This window comes from Triturus cristatus, chromosome 8 (assembly GCF_964204655.1).
Source record: "Triturus cristatus chromosome 8, aTriCri1.1, whole genome shotgun sequence".
Lineage (NCBI taxonomy): Eukaryota > Metazoa > Chordata > Amphibia > Caudata > Salamandridae > Triturus > Triturus cristatus.
Genome location: NC_140591.1, coordinates 829,383,816 through 829,410,819, shown reverse-complemented (window position 1 = coordinate 829,410,819; position 27,004 = coordinate 829,383,816). Strand labels below are relative to the sequence as shown.

General features: G+C 44.2%; 1 protein-coding gene across 2 annotated transcripts in view; it reads left to right on the top strand.

Annotated features, from left to right (window-relative positions):
• ANOS1 (anosmin 1) overlaps window positions 1-27,004 on the top strand; it is a 420,145-nt gene that overhangs the window by 231,298 nt on the left and 161,843 nt on the right. For both annotated transcript variants that reach the window (XM_085622286.1, XM_085622285.1), the window contains exons 3-4: window positions 17,615-17,677; window positions 23,952-24,174. In XM_085622286.1, the coding sequence (XP_085478412.1) occupies window positions 17,615-17,677; window positions 23,952-24,174 (286 nt within the window). The remainder of the gene's footprint in view (window positions 1-17,614; window positions 17,678-23,951; window positions 24,175-27,004) is intronic.

The following is a 27,004-nucleotide window of genomic DNA, read 5'->3' as shown; positions in this document are numbered from 1 at the left end:
AGCAAACACTCTTAGCAGCAGCTTTAGTAGTTTTTTTTAAGGATGGTATAATCCAGTCTGGACTCCCACAGGTCCTTTAAATGGATATTATTCAGGATCTACTTGAGGTAGCACAACTTATTGGTTTGATGGATTGTATGAAAGGTTGCTAGTTCTTTCCAGCTCAGGCTTTATAGGGGCTGTTTGGGTGTGCTTCTCATTCTGTGGCAATAGTTCACAAAACTGAGATCAGCTAATGACTCATGAGATTATAGTCATTAGGCCAGACTCCAGCCTCAGGTGACTAACGGGCGTTGTTTTTGGCAGCGCAAATAGGGCTTTAATGGCTCCTGAATAGAGACTCTCTAAGCTCTTATGAAGTTGCGTGGCCCAAATTGGAGAATCATATAAGAGTGCTGGAACCACTTTTGCTTTAAATCTATCAAAAAACGTGTGTCTTTCGGGCTTTTTAGTTGAGCAGAAATGCACTTCAATTGGTTTTGTAGGAAAGAGCAGCGGGCGACCAAAGCTTAGCGTTAGTTGTTGAATTTTAGTTTGTTGTCTAACCAGACCCCTATGTAATGGTATGCATCTGTTGTTGATATGGTTTGATTGTTGATACTCCATGAGTTTCTGGTCTTACCGGAGCTGAAATTCACAGTCTTTGTTTTAGCTAGATTAAGTATTAGCTCATTTTTTATATTATAGATATTGAGACTTGAGTTTGGTCAAGCAATACAGTGTCATTGGCGTACTGTAGTATGGGCACATGCTGACCACTTCGTCTCAGTGGATAAGTTATCAAGTTGACGAGAGATGGTAATAGGTCAGCTGTGAAATGACTAACAAGAGCTGGAGTCAATACACATCCTTGCTTCAAGTACCGTTGGTTGGAATTTTCTTTGGGAGTGTGGAGGCCGTCCCCAGCTTGATACAGACCTGTGTCTGTGTGCAGCCGTCTTATTGCCTTGAGGAGCTGGTCGGGGAGACCCCCATTCTTGCAATTTTGCCCATAGTATGTCACGGTTAACTTTATCAAATGCTACGCTGTAGTCCGGAAAGCAGGCGTTGAGGCGAGTTTTGTTTTTAGGCTTCATTTGCAAGTAGGCTGGTTGCAAAAATTTTACCAAAAGTTGCACAGCCTTTCTGAAACCCGGTCTGTTCTTTCAGGCGTATGCTCTGATACAAAGCCCACTCTTCTAGTTCTTCTAATAGTATTTTGTCAAAGGCTTTAGGTTGAACATGTAATAGGGCAACAGTTCTATAATTTTGTGGTTCGTTTCTTGGGCCCTCTTGTGAATAGGGTGGAGAATTGAGCCCCACTGATTGTCTGGGATGATGTTATCAGATGATATGCATGAGTAGGCGGTTAATAGTGGAGTGAGCCATCAAGTCATTTCTTGCTTGAACACAGCCATAGGAACTCCATTGGGTCTAGGAACTCCTTTTGTATTTGAGCCCATGATCGCTGTTATCACTTTATCAGTGGTGGTTTGGGGGGCAGCAGTTTGAGTGTGTGGCGGTGTGGATCGTGCTCGAGAGTTGTAGGGCGATCTCACATCTGTGTTTGAAATGTTGGTAGAACAAATACTACTGCAATTATTTGTTGAAATTTTAACATAATGGCGGTTTGTCAGATAAGCATCCCAGGTTTGTTCATCATTTGAATTGAATCACTGTTCCTGTTTCTTTGTGTGGGTATTTCTATTTACTTTATTTTTGCACTCGACTCCAAGGTACTGGAGCGCTTTTTATAAGACTGGGACTTTAAGAGATTTGCCCTAATCACAGGATGTTTAGCCGACACCTAGACTCGAATCTGGTTCTCCAGTTCCCAAGTTGGCTGCGCTGGTCATTACGCCACATCCTCACTTTCTGTTTCTTTCCATGGTTGCGCAATTACACCCGTAGTATTTACACACGGTCAACAGCAACCTTTAGCATGTTTTTCTTGAAACCAAAATGCAGGGGCAAAACATCATGTTTACGAAAAGAGGAACGAAAATAATTCCTCATTAGTATTTGTTTCTTACCCACCACTGAGCAGCTGTCGTACAATTCATGTCACACGTGACCTCAGCGGGCAGAATCCAAAACGTATTAGACGCGGAGCCAGTTGGTTTGTTGATTTCCAAACAACCATGAAGGGAAACCGATTTAAGGCCCTGATCACATATTGAAACATGCTTCCTTCATTTGAAACTAATTGCTTCTTTCATTAATATGTTTGTTGCAGATTTAGAGATCAATGTAGGATTGGCCTATATTTGACTTAAATCTGTCAGCTGCAGATTAACTGACCTTGTTCAGCTGTGTTTGCCTAGTAATGCCGCTTTCCAAGCGAGCCTCGTGAGAAAGGATGCAATAAAGATTAGGTCTCTGCCAGTAATGAATAGGGCATGAACCATGCCTACCCTTCTGTCATTATAACAGGATGTTCTAAATAATTTCCCTCTGTACTAAACAGTCCCTGAATGCAGTCCTTCATCGCTCCTGCCCCTTAACTCACTCCTTATGGTTTTATAGACCTGCAGAGGTTGCTCAGGAGAAAACTAGTCTGCTTTTTCAATGCCAGATGAGTAGTAATATTTTTTGGCAATAAGCTTAGTATAATTGTGTGGATGATCCATGGATAGGCGCACTTTATTTGCTAAATTAGTGAATTCTGTAGGTTTGCCATTTAAGAGAAAAATCAGATTTGCTCAATAGCAGGTAATGGCACTTACAGGCCCAGAATGACCATTTCTGTCCCCGATTCCTGTTCATGTACATATAAATTATGGCTTTTCAGGCCTGGAATGTGGAATAACTGACAGGTCTTGGAATTACCAGGTCCAGTCCCATATGTTTTTTGAGACTTTTGCACCCATTTCCACTCACAGGTGGATTTTGTGAATGAAACCGCTTATTGGCTACAAATTCGCACTTGGTAAGCTTGTAATCGTGTGGGGCGCCACTCGGCACAATTTGTAATTTCCCAGTAAACTGATAAGATTATTATGTAGTTTTCATCATATGCTCTGAAAACATATGCAATCTGATCTGAAAATATCTTAAAATATTTACATTTAAAGGTTTTTGTTCTAGGTTGAGATGTTAGAGGATTTAGCTTTCCAATTCTTGAAACATATTCACTACTAACACTTGTTTACTTTCATTGTAAGCGACTGAAGATATTCAAGGAGCATGCTATCCACCCTCTTGCGTCATACTGTCCTGTAATCTCCTTTTCCCTCAGTCTTGCCACGTCATTCGGCCTTTTTCTACCTCTTTTTTATATTGCAGACTATGTTTTAGACTTTGTTGAGCTCAGTAATATGTATTATCTGGGCAGATCCTGTTTACCGAGCTCAAAATACATCAGTAATCGGTGTATGTCGGTGGGTCTGTACAGTGCCCCACACTTTGAAGGTTTGAAAGCAGATTAGCGACTTTGTTACGTGGAACACCCCGCACCATTACTAGCAATAGTATTTGGTTTTTAGTTTTTATTTGTGGGCCAAAGGATGCTATTATTTTTCATGTTTCGCATTTATATTTCCAATTTCGACTGTAATGGCCTCTGAATGCCACAATTACAAAAAATGTAGGAGTATGAACAAGAGGTTAAAGAGGTATGGTGTGGAGGGGAGGTAAGATGAACGTTGGTTGCATGTTCAGACATCCGTCTCTGGAAGAGTCCCATGTTTACCCCACCTGCATTACCACATTTGTTAGTTAGGGTGCCCTAATCTTGCAACTGAAAGTTCTCTACGTAGCAGCTTCAAGGTTTTGAAAGACAGAATACCATTATCAAAAGATTTCTATTTTTTCAATTGTTATATGAAAAATAAGATGCAATATTCATATCTATAAGTAGTGCGATGACTCACTTTTATCACACCCTAGTTATATAAAATATATAAAATGACACTGAAATGTTAGTCAGCTGTTCGGATCTTTTTAAGGACAAACAAGTAAGTACCACATCTGTTAAACTCTTTTGAAACCAGAAACACTTTCACACTATATCTCTACTGATGAATGCTTATTTATCTATTTATTTATTGTGTAACTCTCTTTTTGGTTGTATTGCTTATTATGGTATTTTAATTGTTTATATTTCTTCTCTCAAATCTAATAAAGTTATTAGAACACACTTTAGGGGTCACTATTTGGATATAGACTGGAATCCAACAAATGCTATATCCAGGACTTGGACACATGCCCGCAGTGGCTATTTAATTAATTTGGCATTTCCACCCGAGTTGTTGGGAGGGGACTGAACCCATCAGAGACCGGTTTAAGAAGCCCAGGGCCACCGCTGGCCTTCAAAAGCACTCTCCTTCTTCCCGAGGTGTATTGCAGCAAGGACATAAAGTGAGTGTGTGTGGAAGGAGGGAGATAGAGAGCGCAAGAGAAAGTGAGAGATAGGCAGGCGAGGGGCTTCACCCCACACAGGCCTTCCATTCCTGTGTACCATCTCCTCAGACCAGGTGGTAAATTGAAGCAATATTGTGGTGACTCCAGATGTCTAGGACCTGGTACTTCCGGGTCTGCATGGTCATTAACCATCAGTGGTGGCTCCTCGTGGGAGTGCTGCGGGGCGGAGCCGGGTGGAGGGTAGTAAACTCTGGCTTGCTGCTGAACGAAGTTGAGTAAATAAATAAATAAGACAAATTACATTGCGCTTGCTGCATCGCCGATTGGCGTTGCAGCGCGCGCAATGTAATTCATTTTATTAATTTTTTTATTTACTTAACTCCGTTTGGCAGTAAGCCGGAGTTTACTACCCTCCACCCTTCCCCTCCCCCGCCTCACCGCCCCGCAGCACTCCCACGAGGAGCCGCCGCTGTATAACCATTCTGTGACCAATAACTCGTAATTGCATGCTGCAGGAGTTGAATTCCTCCTCATATTTGGTGATTTTGAACCTTATAATTTTGTCATCCCTACACTCCACCTCACTCGTAGGGACCTTACCGTCTTCAGTCAAATGGAGAAGGCCCGTTTGCTTGGCTTGTAGGCTCCTTAACACTGGCTCCCAGACACCTTGTGTGGGCAGCGTGCCCTCCAGAAAACGAGCCAGTCAATTATTTGAAAAATGTGCAGCTTTTGTATTTCTATCAGTCTGACTCTATCGATAATTTGTTGTAGTTAACAAAAACCATAACGATTTCCTTCTAAAGATAAGAAATAAGGAGAAACCAATACCAACACCTATCCAAGTCATAGGTAGAAAATGAAAGAAAAACTTTGCCAACCTTTTATGAAAAGAGGGGCTTAGAACCTGGCTTATTAGTTCTCACAGTGTGAACATAGTGATATTAGGATCTTTTGTAAAGTAGGCAATGGCTTTCGAAGCCTGCGTTTGTATAATGTTTCCAAGAGAACTTGGGAGATGATTCATTCGGGCATATTTTTCTACCCACGTAAATCCGGCTGCTGCCCTGGAGATACTGAGCCTGTGGCCTTGGCAGGACGAGTCAATGTAGCAAAAAGGGTGCGTTATCGCTTCTGAGTTTCGTTGAAAAGAAAGCAACTGCTTGCAATTCAGAAAATATTTTGATATGCTTAAAGTTTGCAAGAACACATCCCCTCATTAAAACTGTGATGATTGACTTAGGAATGTAAAGAAAAGCACTTTGCGAAATGAGCCAGTAGACGAATATCTTGAGGGGAAGGAGGAGCTGGGAATTAGGGGTGTAACGGAGCTTCCAAGAGGCTCAGAGGGGCCCCCACGCTTCTGAGGGCCTCCAATTCAGTGCAAAGCTTATGGATATCTGTGAGGTGTGGGTGTTTTAAGGGCCTCTCCCCACACTGTACAGGAGGCCCTTATCATTTTGCGTTACACCACTGCTAGGAATTTTACATAGAAAATGGAATGTTCTTTGAAGAATCCAGTGTGTTGAAGTGGCCCCTAGGCGAGTTAACTGGAAACATTGCAGTTTGGGGTTGATAAATAAGGGCTGGTGGCGGGGGGGGGGGGGGGGGGGGTTGGGGGGTGGTAGTGGTGGTAATTCATCTCAATGGAAGGAAAAAGTAAGTTTCTAGTGAATACCATCTATTCAGGGTTTCAGCAGAATTGGATTTGAGAAGATACATTTACATGTCTGTTTGCCATGTGTGGACACTTGCTGATAAATTATGTAAACAAATATGGCTTAAGGAACAGTGGGCCCGATTCACAGAACTAACTTAACCCCTTCCACGCACGGCAAATTCCGCCACGATGCGAGGGGGGGCGGAGCTGGGCATGGTGCTCAGGTACCAAGGACGGCTCCCGGCCGTCATAAATCACGGTGGGCGTGTGCTCATGATGGCCGGGAGCCGTCCGAACTCCGCCCACTAATTAATTTGCCCGCACAGGCGGGGAATTAGCCACGCGTGGGTGGAGCGGCAACGGTCGGACGGCTCCCGGCCGTCATGAGCACGCGACTACCATGACTCATGACGGCCGGGAGCCGTCCTGAGCATCGATGTGGTTAAGACAAAATCCTAAACTTACTACCATTTTGGTATTCACAGAAGGCACTTACTCATTTTGGTATTCACAGAAGGCACTTACTCATCAATGAGTAAGTGCCTTCTGGGAATACCAAAATGAGTAAGTGCCTTCTGGGAATACCAAAATGAGTAAATGGTAGTAAGTTTATAATTTTGTCTTAAGTTAGTTCTGTGAATCGGGCCCGTTAATCCTATTCGAGTTCCTAAATCATAAAGATATGATGTTGGTAGTTGAACAATCTGAGCACCAAAAGAACAAGTGCAGTATTGTCGCACTGTAGGATCTCTGGCCGACGTACAATATTATGTATAATTTTGGCGAAAAATAACTATTTATACCTTGCACGGAAAAGAGCTGGGCAGTTGGTCACTCCACTCTGATCAATACCTAGAGACGGTCTGGCAAAAGATGCGTACATTTAAAATTTGGTATTTAGAGACTGAGGCATTGATTCTCTGGAAACTGAGGGTGCATCACAGAAAAAGTCCTAAATGTGTGATTCAAAGATGGGTAGTTTCTAAGTTACATGCTATAAAGTTTTTACTTCACTCTTTCTATAGTCGGGATGTGACTATTTGTACACCCCTAGATATCATGAGATACCTCGACAGCCTTTCAACCACAATTCCCGTGTGCAGATTCTATGGTATAACCAGACGTACACAATACCAGCACTGTATGAATAACATATTATGTTTGGAGGTCTGTGAACTGTACTTTATCTTGACTAAGAACAGAGTTGGACTTGTCATAGCGGGCATCGGGCATTCCCCCGGGATGCTGGTATGGTTGGGGCCGATTTTGCAGCGCTGGGGGCCGTTTTTGTTAATGGGGACGGTTTTGCAGCGGTGCTGCTACATTGGCCCCCAGTAGCAAAAGCAGGGGCTGATTTCGGTTCCCAGTCTGGCCCTGACTAAGGCCCGATCTCACCTTAATTCTTGCTTTAAGATACTTGTTGTACCTTTCTATTGTACCACCTTATACTTGAAAATCAATAAGGAAAGTTTTTATAAAAAATTCTTAAGCCTAGGTATTGAACACATTTCATTTTGTTCCCATTGGCGAAAATCTCAGACTTGCATTAGGCAAATAGAGCATTGTCATAGATTTTAATGTCTATCTGTTTCCAGTAATTCGGGGGTTTGCAACATATGGCCCAGAATTGACTGATCCATGACTGATCTTCTGGATAAGTATGAGAAATACTTATATACAATGAATCTAAACGGAATTCAGCAAAGTGACCCCTTAACAAAATGGATCTTAGAAGTTCTTTCCTGACTTACTACTCATACGTGATTCAATCCCTCCCGAATAGATCTCCAAAGTGTCGGCGGGAGTCCAGCTGGATCTCAGGTGTGTACTGGGGCATAGCTGGCATGATGCGCAGGCTTCTAAAGAAGCTGGAATGTGCCACTCGTAGGAGGTTGTTGGCTCACCGGCGTACCTCCCCCTCGGCAGAAAGGCCTTCCATACTATACCCTGTCCTTGATCCCCTGCAGGCGCATCCAGTTCCTCACCCAACCGCCCCACCAGCCAGTGAGCAGGTCACTGCAACTGTGCTACTAGATTGTATTGATTGAAGTTGGTGGCCCCAGTGCCCCTTTTCTCCACTGGCAGCTTCATCTTGTACAGCGCCATGTGGCGCCTGCCCTTGTTCCAGAGATAACTCCCTAACATGGCATGCAAGGTGCAGAAGGTGCTCTGAGGTAGGCTCACCGTAAGGTTGTGGAATAATATAACAGATGGGGTAGTATATCCATCTTCGACAGCGACTCCCTGCCTTGCACTGTGAGTGGAAGGGTGCACCACAGCGCCAACTGGGGACGAAGGGAGGTAATGGCTCTCATCAGGTTACCGTCAATAAGATCCTGGATGCTATGACAGATGTTAATCTCTAAGTAACAGAAGGTGCGCGGCGCCCAGTGGAGTGTTTAAATGTCCACTACAAATTGTTGCGGCAGATAGTCCCGATGTACTGGAAATAGACAGGCTTTGGACCAATTCACCCCAAGTCCCGAGGCAAATATCACAAATGTAGAACAGGGTGGCATCAGTGTAGAGTGAGAAACCTTCCATCACCCCCTTCAATTGTATACCCAATGCCTCACACCGCTGCCGAAGCCTCCGTTACAGCAGTTCCATCGCCATAGCAAAGAGGAGCGGGAAGGGAAGGCACCACTGTCGTGGGGCCCTCCTCACCGGAAAAGGGGCCGAAACACATTGCCTTAAATTCACACGGCCTGTGAGGGCTGAATGAAAGAGCTTGATGAGTCACTGCAGTCTGCCATCTATGCCTATAAAAGCTAGCATCAAAAACATCCAGTTCCAGTCGATGGTGTTGAATGCGGTTTCTAAGTCCAACACTAAACAGGCCACATAAGGCTAATGTGTGTTTTCCCGCTCCAGAACTCAATGGAGCCACTGTATGTTGAGGGTGGTAGATCTGCCAGGGTTGAAGCCGTTTTGATCGCAGGGGTACTAAATGGGAGAGGTGTTCCAGCAGCCGTACTGCCATGATTTTACTAAGAATTTTGTAGTATGTTCCAAGCATGGACAAGGGACGGTATGACAACCGCACCAGCGGGTTTCTACCAGGTTTTGGAAGGTAGACCAACAGTGCCTCCTAAAGCCTTGGCGGAAGCCTACCTTCTATCAGGGCAGCCCTGTACAGTTCCAACAACCTGGAGACCAGGAGGGCTTCATGCGCCTTGTAAAACTCAATAGGCAGTCCGCTCAAGCCTGGGGTCTTACAGGTGGCCGCACCCCTAATAGCTCTGTGGGATCTCCTGCTCTGTTACGGGAGCATTCAATTCTTCCGTGCCTGGTGGCTCATTAACAGGTAATGTAACCTAACTAAGGAAGTCTAGGATCTGGGGCTGACGATTGATGGGGGAGCGGGTCATGAGGCCTGATAATGAAAAGTAACTGCCCCATGGATGTCCTCCTGGGTGATGACCAGTCAGGTCGGGGTCACTTGGATTATGGTAATGGAGGCAGTTGGCATGTCGCTTTTCAGCCTCGCCAGCAACCAGCCCGATTTGTCACCCTCAGCATGCATTTTGACCTGATACACCCTACAGTCCAAGCAGCGCTGCATCCAAGGGATGTGTGCCCAGCGCATCAGGAGAACTGAGTGGCGTACCTGGAATGACTGCTGTGCCATGTTGGGGGCATATATGCTCCCAAGCAGGAGGGTCCAGCCATTCAGGTGACCTTCCACTAGGACATGACGCTCCTCTGGGTCTACATCAGTGGTTGCACAGCGAAAGGGTACAGAGGAGGTCACTCATATAAGAGCCCCTCTGGCAAAGCCAGAATATGTAGTGCTGTAACAATGGCCACACCAGCGTTTCAATAGGCGTGCACCTTCCCCTTTAGCTATCTGAGTTTCCTGAAGAAACCCAATCTGGGCATCCCGTCCCCTAATGTATTGCTGAACTGCCTGTCTTTTATGTGCTGTCCCCATGCCCTGGAGGGTTCATGTTCTGTAGTTCAACCTAACCATACACTAGCATGGGGTCTGAGAGCAGCAATAACACATCCTCCCAGTGTGTCAACACAGGGGGTAGGCAGCAGATGGGGCCGGCTGTAGTTTGAGCATGGCTATATAAAAAGTAAAAAAACAGAACTCCCATCCCAGTGCGACTGAGGAAACTTCAACTGCCCAAACAAGCAACAAACTGTTCCATTGGTTTGTATGTCGGTACACAGTACTTCCCTCAAGGAAACCTTATGGTGAGTGGCCAGCCTACTACGGCCCACAAACAGGATGGCAAAGGACATCAGGTCGCAATATGGAGTCCGGTAAGAAAAGAGAGGGAGGGTGAGAAGGGGCCCTCCCAACCCATTTTTCCATAATTAGGCAAGCAGGCCCAAAAGTAATCTAGAAGAGCGTTATTTAACTTAGTACAGTGGCAAGTCTGTCCAGGCATCAACCCGACACAAGAAGGGATGAGCAGCCAAGTACATCTCCCAATTTCAGGGAGGCAGGCGGGAAGCTATATTCTCACCTCACCAATCCAAAAGGAGACCCTCGGACACAGCCCTCCTCTCCTTACCTCCAATGATCTCAAACTATATTGTCAGCAGTCTGCTGCATGATCTCAGGCAGGGTCACCAAAGTTACACTCCTCTCAAAGTCACTGGAGCCCACCTCGCAGAGTTTGTCATCAGGAGTCGGGGCCAACCAGGATCTCTGCCTATATGTTAGTGGCCGTTGATAATGCCAGTATTTTCTCCTCATGCACCTGGGCAGGGTTAGGGTCGCCGCGGACTCCCACAGCACCATTTTCATGTCCTTGGCATCTGCGACCCTGTCGGGACATGTTAAATGACACTCGCTTGGCCAGCGCCAAATTTTCGTACCGCCACTCCTCCACCCTGTCCCAGGCATCCTCTGGCTTGGTAAAGAAATAGCTGGATCTGTTGACCATAACCTTCAATTTGGCCAGGAACAGCAGCGAGTTGATTAAGCCTGGAAATCGTAGACATTTCTTCCCTTCAAGAAATGAGGCTCTGCTTGTTGTAACGTTAAGGTGTAGACTGGTGATAGAAAGACTTGTGCATTCTCATTCACAATGGGTCCAGCGATACAGACTGTGTGCAGGATGGTCTCCTTGTCTCTATAGTTCAGCAGTCTGGCCATGATTGGGCCCACTCCATCAGGTAATGTGCTGACAATTCCACAGGTGCTACAGTGCACGCCAACCATGCCTCACAAAAATCCACTGGGTCTGCACCCTCCATACCCTCAGGAAAGCCAACAATTTCCAGATTAATTTGCAGCGATCGCCCTTCAGAGTCTTCTGCCCTGTTCTCAAGTTCGTAGACATTTGCCGTGAGGCGCTTGACCTGACCCTCCAGATCGGTCACCGTGGGTCTGAGCATTTTGAGTGTGCTTTCAGCCTGTGTGACCCTGGTAGAGAGCTTCCTCTGATCATCTTACAGTAAGCTGAGCTCTACTGCCACATACTCCACTCTGCTCCGCAGATCTTGTCTTGTCTTCCCCCCGACACCCCATGTCAAGGCCTCACACACTCTCAGCCCTTTAATGGGCACAGCAACTCCTCAGACGTGCGGGCGATTAAAAAACAAATGGAGGCAAGCCCACAACGAAGCACCTTCAGCTGCTTCTCATGGACGCAGCAGTTCCCTGCTCCCGACCACAGGGATCATCAATCAGAGTGGCACGTGCAGTCTAGGTCCCTGACGGGGTAGCCAACAACAATCTCCAAGTGGGCCCCACCCCCCTAACGAAAGCACTGTCGGGGGCGGGTCCGAGGTCCCACCGCAAACCTCCTAAGTGGCAGCTCCAGTATCAATGGAGGGATAGCAACAGCCTCAGGTGATCCCCGTCACAGGGCCCCTTCAGGAGCCGACCAACACTTCCAACAGGTGCGCCATCTGCCATCATGAGAGCCTTCCAACTGCATTTAGTGTCTGTAAGGTTGTCTACTTGCAAGTAGAGCGACAGCAGCCATTATTATATGCTAATTCTGTGGGAGTACAACAAGTAGCTAATTGTGGGTAATGTCATGTGTGATGCCACTAGTGATGTCATTGTTGATTTGCTACCTCATCTATAATGCTGTGTGTGATGTCAGGACCAGTGCATTAAGGGTCGTTATAGTTGTGGTTTCAGGTCACAACCATGAGCCTTCAACAGCAGTTTTTTGGGGGGAATTTTTTCTTTTTAGAAAGGTTTTTACTTTCTGGTTTTACTAGACAATTATAATATCTGTTAATAAATGTTTTGCAATGAATATATGTCCATACGTTGGTGTGTTTGCCTCTGTTTTTATTCTGTTGCGATATAAGCTTGCAATTATGTCATGACTGCACACTTCAGGAGTTCCACAGAAAAAGATCAACTCCACTCCACCATCACGCAATTTCAGAGAAAACTGTTGCCTCCACTCACAACTGTTCAGTTCAGCCGTTATTACAGCTGCTTTGACATTGGAACGCAGACCCCGGGTCCATAGTCTTACACTGCATGCTAATAAGCACCTCTGAACAATAAACAAGTAGCTGAAATATGCAGCCCTGATAACTGTGCAATCACCTCGACAACTACTAAAAATAATAAAACTAATGTACACCTATGTGCCTGGCTGCATGGAACTGCGAGCTAGAGAATAGAAATGTAAGCAGCTCCCCTGTGAAAAGAAGAAACTGCATAGGATTTAACGACCCCGTTTGCAAACTGCCACAATTCATAATTATGCCACAGAGACCTGAAGACTGCAATGGTAGTCAAGGTTATCCTCTGCACCCGTGCAGCCTGGAAATGTATTTAGCCTCCAGCCATTCCTAAATCCGATTAATATTTTTTCTTGTGTTTTTTTACTTTACTTAATATATAGACCAAGTCTTTTAGTTTATACTCTGCTGCCTCATTATTAAATGTACGCTTCCGGGAAGATCTAGCTATTCCCTTTTTTTGATTTGGTGTAAGCAAAAATGTTTTTTTTTCTTTTTGTAAAGTAAATAAATAAAAATCAGCCTCCTTTAGCCATATGCTTGTTCCTCCATCCATTGGTTTGAGACATTCAGTCACATACTGGAGAAGACCAGAGGAGTATTTCTCCCACACCATCATGATGCTGGTCATGGGTTGCGTCATTTCACCTCCCACAGAGTCCTTCTGTCGGATTGTATGGGGTACATTGATTTCAGAAACAGCAGCAACTGACAGGGTGGATTTGTTGAATCTGGAAACCATCTTAAAGGAAGGTCTCCACTAGTAACATCAACACATTGTGCATGTTACTCAAAAACTTGCTTGATATATGATATGCAAAACATGGTGAAAACATTTTTCATGTGTAAACCAAAGATAAATATTAAACTAAATGTATAGGGATATGTAGGGAAATAGTGCAGTGCTTGTAGTTTTTTTCATTTATTATGTACTTGGCAAGACTCACCTGTGAGTATGGCCACAACTTGGCCACCTAGTTAATTTTTGGTTTACACACTGGCCGAGTCGGACCCCAAGATGGCCATTCCAAGGTCACCGATTTTGTTGTATACCTTTCAAGTCTTTGGAACGACCTTCCTGGGTTCAGTCATTCTGATCTGAGAGCAGTAGCGGCTGCTACCGATCGGTAGTGGTGACACGTGGGTGGAGGAGCAGGTGTTCGTAACAGAATGAAATAACAAAAAAAACAACTTACCGGAGCCGTACGGCCGCCACCTCATCTCTGTCCTCTTCTTCCTGTCTCCGCCGGCTTCAGGAAGGAGCAGAAAGAACTCGGGCTCCCAGGCTCCACATAGCCAATCACAATGCTGTAATGCAGCATTGTGATTGGTCTGAGTGACAAACCACGGTGCTCAGATGGGTACTGGGAGGCTTTGCATGTTCCTCACCAGGCTGTGCAAAGCAAGCCTGGTGGGGAAGATACAAAATGCACTAGACTGTTTGGGTGGCCCGAGAGGGCCAGCCAGTCAGTCATGCGCACTTAGGAGTGCAAACCACTCCTCTCCCTGCTCTGGCCAGCCCCTGCGTGCCAGTCACTTTAATGGGAAAAATTCAAATGATAATAACAATATGTTATTCTCATTTTATTTTTTCTATTGAAGTCAGTGGGGCGACGCTCCTCCGCTTTAGCGAAAGAGCCGCCACTGTCTGAGAGAGAGAGAACCACTGCATTCCTCTCAGATGCCTGAGTCACCTTGCAGGTAGCAGACCGTGGTGCCTGTTTATTCTTGCAAACTTTGCTTATAACCTTCTCTTCTATCAGGGCTTGCTCACCACCACATAAAAGCATAAAAGTTCAGCAAGGTGGGGTGCAGACTCAATTAAAATAATGGGCTCTTTTTTTAAGTTAATGTATAACTGTATCAGGAGACTCATACAGGTTATGTCCAGACCTTCACGGAACAAGACCACCAAACTGCAACCTAAAAAGTCCTGCTTTGCAATGTGGCTATTTATGGTTTTACTTTTAAGGTTCTCAATACATTTTCACTTTGGTTGATGTATTTACCGTGTTCTTGCTTCTCTTTGTTATTATCACCATGTGTAGCTCACTGGTTAGAGGAGGCATACCCTGAAGCAGAGGTCAGACCCGGGACCAGGGTTCGATTCCCGATGCGGCAGGGTCTGGAGCCCAATTGTCCACGGACTCGATAATTCTCGCTTTGGTGCCTACTCTAAGCACTAGTTCACACTATGCAGCTCTGGGCAACAAGCTTGCATAATCTCCACAACGGCCCCCCGCGGCGGGATGCCTGGCTTTCACCTTGGGGATGCCCAGTACGGGTTATCTCACAGGGAAAAACCAGGACGGGTTCCCAATGCAAGCGCCGAGATGCCCAAGGGTAATTTGAGCGCTATATAAGACCGCACATACATACATACATACATACATACATATACCAATAGGTCTGCCCTGTAGATTAAGGCATAGAAACAGCACATTAAAGGCAGACCCATTGGCTTTGCTGACACTGGTTTCATTTGCTAGCTCTCTGCTGCAGGCAACAGGTGGCTGTGGTCTTCTGCTTTATTTGCAGGCCTGATTGCTGGTACTAGAAATGCTGGATTAATTGTGCAAAATAGAAACGGTCACTGAGGCACAAGGAATGTGGTCAGCCCACTGAGACTCAAAACATCTTGCTATTAGAAGGAGCATCTCAGGATGAGTTTATCATAGCACAACTATTTTATCTTTCGACTTTTAGAGTGAGCTACCATACTTGTCTGAATTTCTAAACAAAGGGAACTGAAATTGCGCCATTGGCAGAGAAAAGTAGATTTTGGGTTGTCTTACGCACTTACATAATGTTGGTATCTCTACTGATATAGAAAGGCAAAGGGGCATATTTACAAGGGGCTATGGCACCCAGAACATCACTTAAAGTGACGTTCTGGTGGCAATATCCCCTTTCTATTTACATAGCAGCGTTAAGCCACTTTAGGTGGCTTAACTCTGCCTTGTAAATAAGGCCTCTTTTCACGCTTGTAAATAAGGTCCCTTGCCACGCTTCATGATGCAATGGGTGTCGCAGTGGGCGTTCTACCACAGCACCCATTCCTTTTTGACCAGCCCCATATTTACAAGGCTGGGGCAGAGCCAAAAGCTAAGGCAAGTAAAACCTTGTCTTAGGACAGCGATTCGATGAGAAATGAATTTCTCCTCATATTTTACTTTTTCTATCCCGCACACACATAGAAACAGCAAATCACCCTTAAAGATTGTTTATGTGCAGGAAGGTGTCCCTTCCTGCACATATATAATCACACGTGCAGTGCAGGCACCCTTGCAACACAGCTTTTTAAGCCCTAGCACTAGGGGAAATGCAGGGGTGTGCCGTATTTTTGTAAATACGGCACATCCCTGCATTTAAAAAATGTGAGAGCATGGCATTACCTATTTTGGCGTAACACTGCGCTCCAACATTTTCTTGTAAATATCCCTCCTCAGAGAGGTGAACTCTGTGTTTGAAGATTCTTCCTCCTAAGCAAGGGGTGTTCTACACACAGGGATGCACCAGGCCTCCATTAAGCTGAGTGATCACGGCCACATCCTCACCATGACTTGGGCCATGTGTATTACTTCAAATTATCACTTTTACTGGCCACATTTTCTTTTCTAACCCCAGTCTTAGCACTTTTCTACCAGAGCCAAGTGAAAGTAATGTCAAGTCTAGGTACAGGTCAGGGTTTCTCTATGGATCTGCTCTATGTAATAGTGTTGGAGTAGTGGGTTTGCACTACCTAAGCTAGATAACCGGGGCAATAGAGATGTAACTCTTCATCGTTGGTTCCATATCTTAATGATTCTCACTGAAGACTTCCAGGGCTCAAATGTGATTTCAGCAGTTTTGTGGGCCATGGTCCTGTCAGGCTTTAAAAGTTTCATGAGATGTTGTCTTATAGTAGGACTCAGAATCAGAGGTCGAAGTCAGCAGGATCTGTGGAGAATGACTTACCTATTCTTTTTTAATTGATCAAAAACAGTTAGCTTACTTTTTGTTAAGTCAACTGTAACTGGGTAGTTAGTTCCAACAGTTGAGATGCCTCCGCTGAAGTGGAAGGAAGGGAGTCTCCTGTGCTGTGAAGTCGCGGGCGGGACAGACAGCTAAACAAGAAAACTAACCTTCTTGCCTGGGTGCCTACTGCCTGAAAGAAATGTAAATGTGGGCAATTAGTTATTCTGAAAATATAGAGGCAGCCTGGAAGACAGTGTTGTTTTTAATTGACGGAGTCACTTGAAGCTCTGTGATGACAAAGATTTCTTCTTTTTGAGAGGTATTGTATGGGTGTTACAAGCTGGGCCATGGAGTGTGTGCTTTTAGGGGACAGCTAAAAAACATGTTTACATTAAGTGCCGTCTGCGTATTACTAATACTGTATTTTGGAAGCACATTTGTGTTAATTTCTTTAAACCTAAATCTTTTTGCACATTTTTTAGAAGTCCGCCTTATTCTGTGTGTAATGACAAACATATTCACAGTGCTTTCTGACACATGGTGAGACCTCGTAGCACTTAAAAATACACTAGTAACTATTCCTTACTGCCCCAACCAGGACCCCATTTTGTGACGTTCTGCTTACACACATAGACATCTACAGTGATTGTATTAACCAATAGAGGTTTCACAACTCAAAATAGTGCATTTCCCACTTATTAATTTAACTTGCATCTAATTTTCATTTAAGGTGCGCTTTGTTTTTATAAGTAGTTACCTGAATAGGAAAGACCAACATAAGAGTTATACAATATTTTGTTCTTTGTAGCTGTGCCTTTGACCAGTCCTAGGCTCACTGACCCTGTTCCTTCCTTTTTCAATTCATTTGGACTGCTGCTTACAGTACATAGTTTCAAGCCAATAGGTAGAGTTCCTTATGGAGTAAATGCCAAGAAAAGACCCCTTTTCTCCTTTCTCTCCTCGACCACTTAGCGCCTTGAAACCTACGGGTATTAGTGCGCTTTATAAATCCTCATCCTATCCTATCCTACCCTATATAGGGCTGTATGATCAACCTGCCGACAAAGGCCTTAGGAGCAATATCTGACGTGTAGACTGCATACATTAAGTGTAAATTAAACTGCAACCGAACATAAATGTGTCTAATAATGTTAACACCTCAGTTGGGTGCCCCATTCTAATAATCATTTTCTTGCTTTTCTTCAGTGTCTGGAGCCGTGCAAAGAATCCTGGGATTTGAAGAAGAACCACTGCCAAAATTTCTGTGAGGTATGTTGGTCTCGAGGCATTTGCCGCGCCTGCCTTGTGTGCACGTGCAAGTCAAGATGCGTTAGGTCTAGCATGTATTTTTAGAGCACTGAAAGAACTCGGGCCGCTGCGAGGAATTTCTTTTCATTTTCATTCTTTAGTGTCCGTTGGAATCACGAGTAAGTCGCATCTGTTTAACGAAGAAGTCACAACTTTCTGAAGCAGACCCAAAATCAATTAATAAAATCTAATTTTCATACAACAGTGTCATTAGGGCATGCAGCACGTGTTCTCTTTGATTGAAATCATTGAAAGAGAAGAGGTAGTAAATACTGAAATTAATTGAATGAAAATAAATGTTATATTTTTTCCCTAGGGCGTCTTGGCGCTGTAGTACAGCAGACACTGTTAAAAGCCATTAAAGCAGAAGCTATAAATTAAAAAGCTAGGTCTTAAGGTTCCTCCTAAAGATTGCCAAGGAAGTGCTGGTCTTTAAGTTGAGGGGTAGGGCATTCCATGATTTGGTTGCACAATATATGAAGCTTCTACCTCCCCAGTGCGATCTTCTGATCTTAGGCACTTTAAGGTCACATGCTGAGGATGATCAAAGTGTTCTAGCAGTAGAATATCTGGTTAATTTATCTTTAAAATAAACGGGGCCATCTCCGTGAAGGGCCTTATAGGTGATGCACAGCGCCTTGAAGTCTATCCTCTTATTGACTGGCAGGCAGTGAAGTTCCACTAGAACCTTGGCCACTGAGCTGTGTCTAGGTATCCCTAGTAACATACGAGCTGCCGAATTCTGTAACATTTGTAATGTGTTGAGAAGTTGTTTCTGTATATTAATGTACAAACCATTACAGTAATCTATTTTGGATGGAGTAAGGGCAGTTACCGCAACTTTCTTCAGCTCCAAGGGGATAAAAGGTAAAACTTGTCTTAACATTTTTAACGTAAAAAAGGCGCTAGAGGTAATAGCAGCCATCTTACTTCCTATTGATAAAATAAAAATCCATGTCCGTCTGTACAGCTTTTCCATGCCCACCACATTTTCTTGTGCCCAAGAGCCCTGCTTAATTTGTCCCATGCTTGCTGTGTCTGAATGCCCCGGAGTCCACAGGGACCTCGTAAGCTGCTGATCTAGTGCTGTTTAGGGACACTGCCACCTATGTTAGGGGCGACCTTAAATTTGTCCCACCACCCCTACTTTCCAGTAGATAACGCCCTTCAACCAGGCCCGGACTGGCCGTAGCGGGCACCGGGTGTTTTCCCGATGGGCCGGAAGAGTGGGGTGGGGGGCGGTTTTTGACCAGTGGGGCCGGTTTTGTTTCTGGGAGCCGCTTTTGCATCGGCCCCCTGTAACAAAAGCGGCAGCGATGCTTAACACTAGACCCCCCCCTTCCCACCCTGGCCCGGTTGAGCGGAATTGCCAGGGCTGGTTTCTGTTCCCAGTCTGGCTGTGCCCTGAGCCTTATTGCCCTGGTGGTGTCTGGTGGCCGTATGTGTATAGTTTTTAGGATTCAGTAGAGGCAATATATATTTATCAATAGTAATTCATACAGGACTCCTCGTTAAAGAAGTTCATTGCCCTTGGGTAAACATGGCCCCTTCATATTTATAATGTTTTAATGAAAGAGACTGCTCATAACCATTATCTAGGTGGCATTCACGGTTATTCGTAGATGATCTTGATCATCTTTATTTCTAACAGGGGAATGGGAGATGGAGGATGGCTCTTGACTACAGTAAAATGATAAAATATGAGACGGTTTAGCCACCACTTCTTCCTCTCTATGCCTCCCGTTTCCTTTGTTGTCTTTCATGGCGGAAAAGAGTACATAAGGCATCCCGCCATATCAGATTCCTGGAGAATGAGTATTCCTGTTGTGTTGGTACAAGCCACTACAGTGCATTCTGGGATTAGGCCAAGACTTCTCTACTCATCATCCTCTTGGAGGAGGGGAAAATGTCCTCCTTATTGGGAATCCACATTTTTAGGATGTCCAGCTCTGATTGGAAATGGGCTTCTACCAAACTGTAAAGGACTAGACATAAACTAGAGCCCGACGCCAGCACCTTGAAGACGTGTATCAACTCAGACCCGCATGGACTATGCTGAGGTGCTTCCTAGCTATGGAATCGCTTGGTGGCTCTTTTTTGAAGGATAGGACTAAGGCTGATGTCTGCTAAAGATCTTTTAGCCTGTCTTGCTGTCGACCTTGCCTAGACAGAAGTCACCAGCCAGCAAGTCTGGAGACTTGGACACAGAATCCACCATAGACTGGAGGCAGGCAGGGCCGGATTGGCCTTAGTGGGTATCAGGCTTTTTCCCTGGAGGCTGGAAGGGTGGGCCGGTTTTGCAGCAGTGGGGGGGGGGTCATATTTTTGTTACTGGGGGCTGGTTTTGCAGTAGCGCTGCAATATCGGCCCCCAGTAACAAAATCAGCACTGCTTCACACTTGCACTCACCCTGCCCACCTCCCTCTGGGGTGGGGTGAAGGGGGGGGGGGGCTGGTCCTACTAAATTGCAAGGGCTGCTTTGGGTTCCCAGTCAGGCCCTGGAGGTGGGCTATTCAAATGTGATCCATTGTGCAGTGAAGGTGAGCTGAGTGGAGACCATCCCTGGCCAGTACTTTACATCCCTGTGTCATTTAGTGGTTTAGCCTTTGTTAAACCTCCTTTTGCTCTTTTCTGTTACCTATTTTCATCCTTCCACTGTGATGTGAGCACAGGCCCATACCCTGCCTCATTGACCATGGCATTGGAAGAAGCATTCCCAAGGCTCACTACAGGGCCCGCGTCCTGCTGGCTGATGTGCAGTTTGAATCCAGATAACTCGAAGTGGTCCTGCATGTACCCAGTGTCCCCTTATGTCTGTGGACACACACTCTATGCCCCCCTCCATGGTCAAGCTGCTATGAACACGCCCGCAATACTGAGACCTGTCCCTCCAGATGTGGAGCAGCTGAAAAGGCATCGCCAGGATCCCAGGTCAGGAAATATCTTGAATGTGCAGTCACACCCCAGGCTTAAAAGACCGGTACCATAATTCTTAACCTCGAATACTATCACAGGGACTCTTACTGGTCTAGAATCTTGTTTTCTTTTCCTACAGGTTACAGCAATTTATATGTTGTGCTTATTGAAACGTTCTTAGCGGTCCCAATTAGGTAGAGATCGTGAGCAACTTTTAAGGAGTTTTTTTGGACAAAGGATTACGGTCGTCCCGTCAAACACTGTCCAGTGTACGCTTTAAGTTAGTTATTTTGAGCACTATATTTATAAAATGTGTGTAACATATATGCCTTTGGTTGCAACTGCTTTTCATTTGCGTTAATTGTGGCTTTTTTGAATGGCATGTTTTTACATTGGTTAGTTATTGTTTATATTTTTCATAAATTATACCTCAAAGTATTGCTAAATAATACCTCTCAGCTGGATAGTCCAACTTTATTAAAACCCTGATGCCTCTGCAACACTGTATGTTTAAGTGACCTTCACACCAGCGCATTTGAGTCTGGCCTTGGCTAATCGACAAAACCACTATGCGTAGCATAGGAAGCTTGGTAGCACAACATTCCTTTGCAGACAGAGTACCTAGGGGTGTGCAAATTTATAGGGAAAAAATGATGTAAAATTGCACGTAAACTATGTGAAATTACACAAAATGCAACTCTGGCATATAACGCTATATTTGAGCTTGAAACGCGTCCTTGTGTCCATTTATGGAGCGAGGACTCATTTTGTGCTAAAAAAAAATGAAGTAGAAAACACAAGTGTTGTGAACACCAGCTGTTTGCATTCTGGTCGCTCGCGCTGCTTCCTGTGTTAAAATGTTGGCGCGCACACAGAGTAATTATGGCATAACGACGTAGTTTCAGCAATTTCGCTTACAATGCAAAATTACGCCACGTAATGGGCCTTTTGCCCAGGTTTAGAGCACCCATTGTCGAGGTTAGGGGGGGGGGGGGGGACACCTGCAGTCTCATTCCATGACATTGCTAGTTTGTCCCTGCAGCTACACACATTGTACATGTTTCTGGGCTGGGACAGTTGTTTAACACAAGTTGTTTCTGCAATGTAAGCCTTTTTAAGTCGATGCCAATCTCTTTCCAAAAGTACATCTAGGTGTGGGCCCTGGAGTTAAAGCCCCCGACAAAGAGTGGGGAGCCCTGCAGCTCCCCCTCCCGGGCTAGCATCCCTTCCTGATTAGTAATTTGTCAATTGCAGCTAAAAGTAGAACATCAAAGGTTCCTAATGAAGAGCAGGCACTCAGCACCGCGCTGAAATCTCGGAATGAGCTGTGAAAGGAGTGGTGGAGAAAAGGCCTGCTGGAAAAAAAAGTGTGCCTCATGGGCTTGTAAAGCGTTTTAATTAACTAGCTGCAAATTTGTGATTTTGTGGAATAGAAAGGCCTTTCACTTGCAGTCTCCGCACACTCGGCATCTTTTCGGGTTTAACCCATGGAGCGCGCAGGTTTTGTTGCATCTGCAGCAAAGTACTGTCACATCCTTTCATTGCTCCACAAAAGGATCAAACGCTGCCTTCTCAATGTCCTTCTGTGAGAGTTTGAGTTCTCTAGCACTAGGTTTAGGGTTTAAAAATTAGAAGTTCTTATATTTCAAGTTATTTTGGGGGGGTTGGTGGGCCTACCAATCTTTTTCCTGGGATTTAAGATATTTAAAAAAAAATGCAATGTTAAGACCTTTGATTTCTGTGCACTTGGATCAAACAGTTCGTGTGAAAAAAAATACAAGGACATACCGCAGTGTTTCTGTAGGCGTACTTCAGGCCAACGTGAAGCAAATGTGTGCATGCACAAGGCATGCACCCGTCACAAAAGGAAGCTGATAGCTGCAAATATGACAGTGTGGGCAGCAAATTACCAGGTTTCAAATAACTTGCAAATATTCAAATGGTTGTTTTGTGTCTGGAGATAAAGAGAAATAGACTTCTAAAGCCAAGCAGCTTGGACCGCTAAAGCCCAGTCTCCAAGGCCTCTATGTGTTTGGCGGGAAGTGTGAATCTGCCAGTTTCTGGTGGAAAGTCTAAACATGGAGTAGAATCCACTGGATGAATTTCCTCTGCAGTGGAAACCCTATGGTTGAGAATAGTCAGCTGTTGGAGTATAGTCTATACATAGGGTTTTCTCCAGAAATGAGAGGAAGTTCAGTTCCCTCCAAACTGTAAAGGATGCTCTCTATAGAAGAGGCCAGTCTTGAAGCAGACAGTCGCGTCCTGAACCAAGGAGCATAATAGTGCTATAGGCTTGAAATGTATTTTGTAGCTAGCCAGAGCCTATGCCATCATAAATGTACTCCACTCCTGCACTGGTAGGTATTGGTGCTAGGCAAGGACAGGATGGACATGCTCTCGATGGCAATAGTTGGGCAACAGTCTCGAAATAGCATTCTTTATCATCTGTAAGTGGTTCACAACAACCTTGGAAATGCCACAGTGGACCCTGTTTCATTGTTTGAGCTTGGGCAGGAACATTGTGCCAACAAGTAAGTCATGTTTGACTTTTCTCAATACAGCCACCATTAGCCCGTGGCTAGTGGCCTCAGTCTTCATAACTGCGGACAATGCACGTGTTATGTGGTCTCTGTATGAATACATTAAGCGCATAATTTCTAAATGAGTGTGTAAAAAACACATGTATCCATGGATGTGCAATATCCTTTGGTGTAGGCTGAAGTAGTACTTTTGTTTTTAGGGGTATTTACAAAGCCTTGCATTTTCACTTCTTGCCCGTAGCTCACAATCTGACTTAGAAACGAATAGGCCTAATGTAAGCGGTACAGAAAGTGGACAAAAATGAACCAAGCCACAACATTTGTAAGACGCGTGTTGGACGAGGTTTTCATGTCAGAGGAAATTAGCAACAGACTAGTTCATTTTCCTCACCCTACAAATGGGCATTTTTGCATTTGACATGTGTAGGAGTAAGTATGTGAATAAATACTACACACTTTTGCAAAGAGCGCACTCTGTTTATTTTCTGTCTCTACAATTTACGTGTATGCAAACCAATGTGAAACAGATTTATGCATGTGCATAGATAGGGCTAACTTAGTATTACATTAAATTATGATCTTTTATGCTCGCTTTGTGGATAGGTCCTAAAATGTTCTGTAAGACAGGCTGTGTGTTATGTTTTTAATTTGCTATTTGTCAAATCGGACTGTAGAATTGCAGTTATGGTTTAGGAAGGCCTTCTTCAAAATTCTATGAACACCATGATGTTTCTTTTTCAGTCAAAGTCACTTACAATCAGGTCTTTTTTCTGTTTTAGCCTCTTTTCCCCAAGAAGCATTATGAATGCCTAACTAGCTGCGAGTTCCTGAAGTCCGTCTTGTCAGTGAAGCAAGGAGACTGCCCGGCCCCAGAGAAGGCCAGCGGGTTCGCGGCCGCCTGTGTAGAAAGCTGTGAGGCAGATAATGAGTGCTCGGGGGTGAAGAAGTGCTGTTCCAACGGATGCGGCCACACGTGCCAAGTGCCCAAAAACATGTACAAAGGTAGGGAGTGTGCAGTGTTTAAATAAAATAAATACATGTATCAGATGTCTTCTAATTCTTAAAAAAACATAATTGTAACCACTGATGGTCCAAAATGGCTGCTCCAGGGTAGGCCTTCAAGATGATCAATCACTATGTAAATAAGCCCAATCACATTAATTATATGTAAATTTGTCATGATTATTCTTTGAGAAATTCAGGAAATCATGAGTGAATTTGGACCTCACTGTAGCGTTATCAAGTCCAAATGCTTTAGGCAACAAGAGAGTAAAGCACTAGTTGAGCTTGTTTAAGACTGACACAGATGAGAATAAAAATGTTGAAGGTCTACAACAAGTGACAGCACTCGAGGATGAAAAAACAGTCTGGGGGATTATTTGAGCATGCGACTACTTTGCAGGTCTTGCAGCAGAAGCTCATTAATTTTATCCACTTGGCCAATACCATACAATTTGTCTACAATTTGCTGATTATCTCTATTCATACCCACAAGGCTTTGGCCTTCCAATGGACCTTGCTCATCAGACTGAGGGATGAGGAACTAGGGTGTCTCCTGTTGGCTACCCAATGAGGACCAACTAATTGGTAACCAACTCACAAATTGGAAATCAAATTCAAATGTATTCCTCTCAGGATCATGCTATAGATATATGGGATGACTACAGGAATTCCAAATCTTCTAAAGAAGTTCAGTCAGGCCAAAATCATACAAACCAATAATTCTGCTGATAAACAATAGAATCAGGTGTTCTAAAAATAATCTATGGCTATCCCAGTGGCGGTTGGTGACCCACAACAATGGTGAGTCGACATAAATAGAATTCAAAAACATACATACAAATAAACAAACATTTAAATATGGAGAAAAAAGTTTCACTTACTTGAGCCTACCACACATCCTCCGTGTTCTCCAGTCCCTGGCTACAGATTCCTCTGAGCGCCAGGTCCTACAGCTCCCATGGGTCCATATCCAATCCAGACATTTCTCATGCTTGATGAGAGAAGTGTCTTGATTGGCTGCCTCAGCGCTCCGAAGAGCACTGAAGGCCTATGCAGCTCTCTAACCCAGCAGTCCAAGACAGCTGGGTGATAGTGGTTGAATTGTGCATGTCAGTTTGGCCGTAGCAAGGTGTCTGGCCAAACCGACATGCACAATTCACAGTGAAACAGCCACATGTCCTTGCTGCCAATCAGCAGCAATGATGCATTGGGACCGCCCTGCCCTCTCCTTTCAGCAGAAAACCGGAAAAATAAAATGGTGATGAAATAATTTAATTACCATTTGATTTTTCCAGCATTCTGTGCAGCAGTGTGTGTGTGAGAGGGGGGGAGGGGATGGCACTCCTCTGCTCCCATGGAGGAACCGCTGCTGGGCTATCCCCGTTATGTATTAGAATCTGACTTATAGTGTGGACTATCTTTGTGGAAAGAACATTTCAAGTTACGTTTGAAAGAAGACTCCAACAATGTGGGTCAAGTTTAGTTATTGTATTAAAGAATTTAGAATTCAAAGCAATAGTCAGCATTTAGGCAACAAGTCATGAGTCTCGATATGTGATTACAATTGTAGTTTAATACCACACTTTTAGCAAAGATAAATCAAAGGCACATCTTACAAGAAAGTCTGAAATTTAGTATTTAGCCACAGAGTCCATTAAGTTGCTAAGCAAAGGGAAATTCCTACTACCAATAAAGGCAAGAGGATGGTTCGGACAGTACTTTCGCATTGGCAAATAGTTCGATCAAAGTTTGAGACTGGGAAAGCAGCGGGTAGACTTAGTAAGTCAATAATGTCAGCAAGCCTCACCGTCAAGAGTTCCAACGATATCTAGGGAAAGGAGAGTCAGGATCAGCAGCCTTCGCATCAGGAAAATAAGGAAGCCAAGGAAAGGATGTCTCTGTCTAAGAGTCTGAGCGCATGTGTCTGAGAGCCAGCATCTGCAGGTGTTGGAAAGTCACATCTTCCAAAAAATGAATGCCACCCTCTGCCAAGCGTCCTTTCAATAATATATTTCTTGCTGCATCCGAAGGTGACCTCAACTGTCATCCCACATTGGTCAGTCACCAATGTGACTATTATCCACTCACAAGGTGCAAAAGAAGCTACTTTAGATAGATGTCCCACACCATCCATGGGAATTGATTGTCTGTTCTGGGTACACTGGTCAGTCCACAAAAAAGTTAATATGTTGGAATTTGTGTACTGGTGTCAAGAGTTGAGGTTCTTAAATGAAAAACCATGTTGAAGTGCCGAAAAAGTATCCTTTAAGCATTAAGCATGTCATGTGAAAAATGAAGAAAGATACATGAACAGGCAAGCAGAGTTCTTTCACATAAGTCCATAAAGGAAATGCAAACCTAAAAAGAAAATCACTAAGGCATGTAAAGTAATGAGATTCTTATTTATAAACAAATGTGAAAGTGGATCCAAGCATCATATTCAATTAAATATTCATGTCTAAATAAGCAAGTATAATAAGTCATCATGAGTGCTTGCATAGAAATGTTCAGTCGTAAGTATGGCCTATTAGTACGTGTCACAAAGTACCTTTATGTAAAATAAGTGTATAAAACATAAAATCATTGTCGTTTGAATAAATCTAGGTTCTTATAAGTGTAAAGCAACTATATAGAACATTTCATTCACGTAATTTGTTTTATGACACTTTTATACCAGCTTTTCGATCTTTATGCTGCATTACAATAGAATAAATCTAGGTTCTTATAAGTGTAAAGCAACTATATAGAACATTTCATTCACGTAATTTGTTTTATGACACTTTTATACCAGCTTTTCGATCTTTATGCTGCATTACAATAGAAGCATATA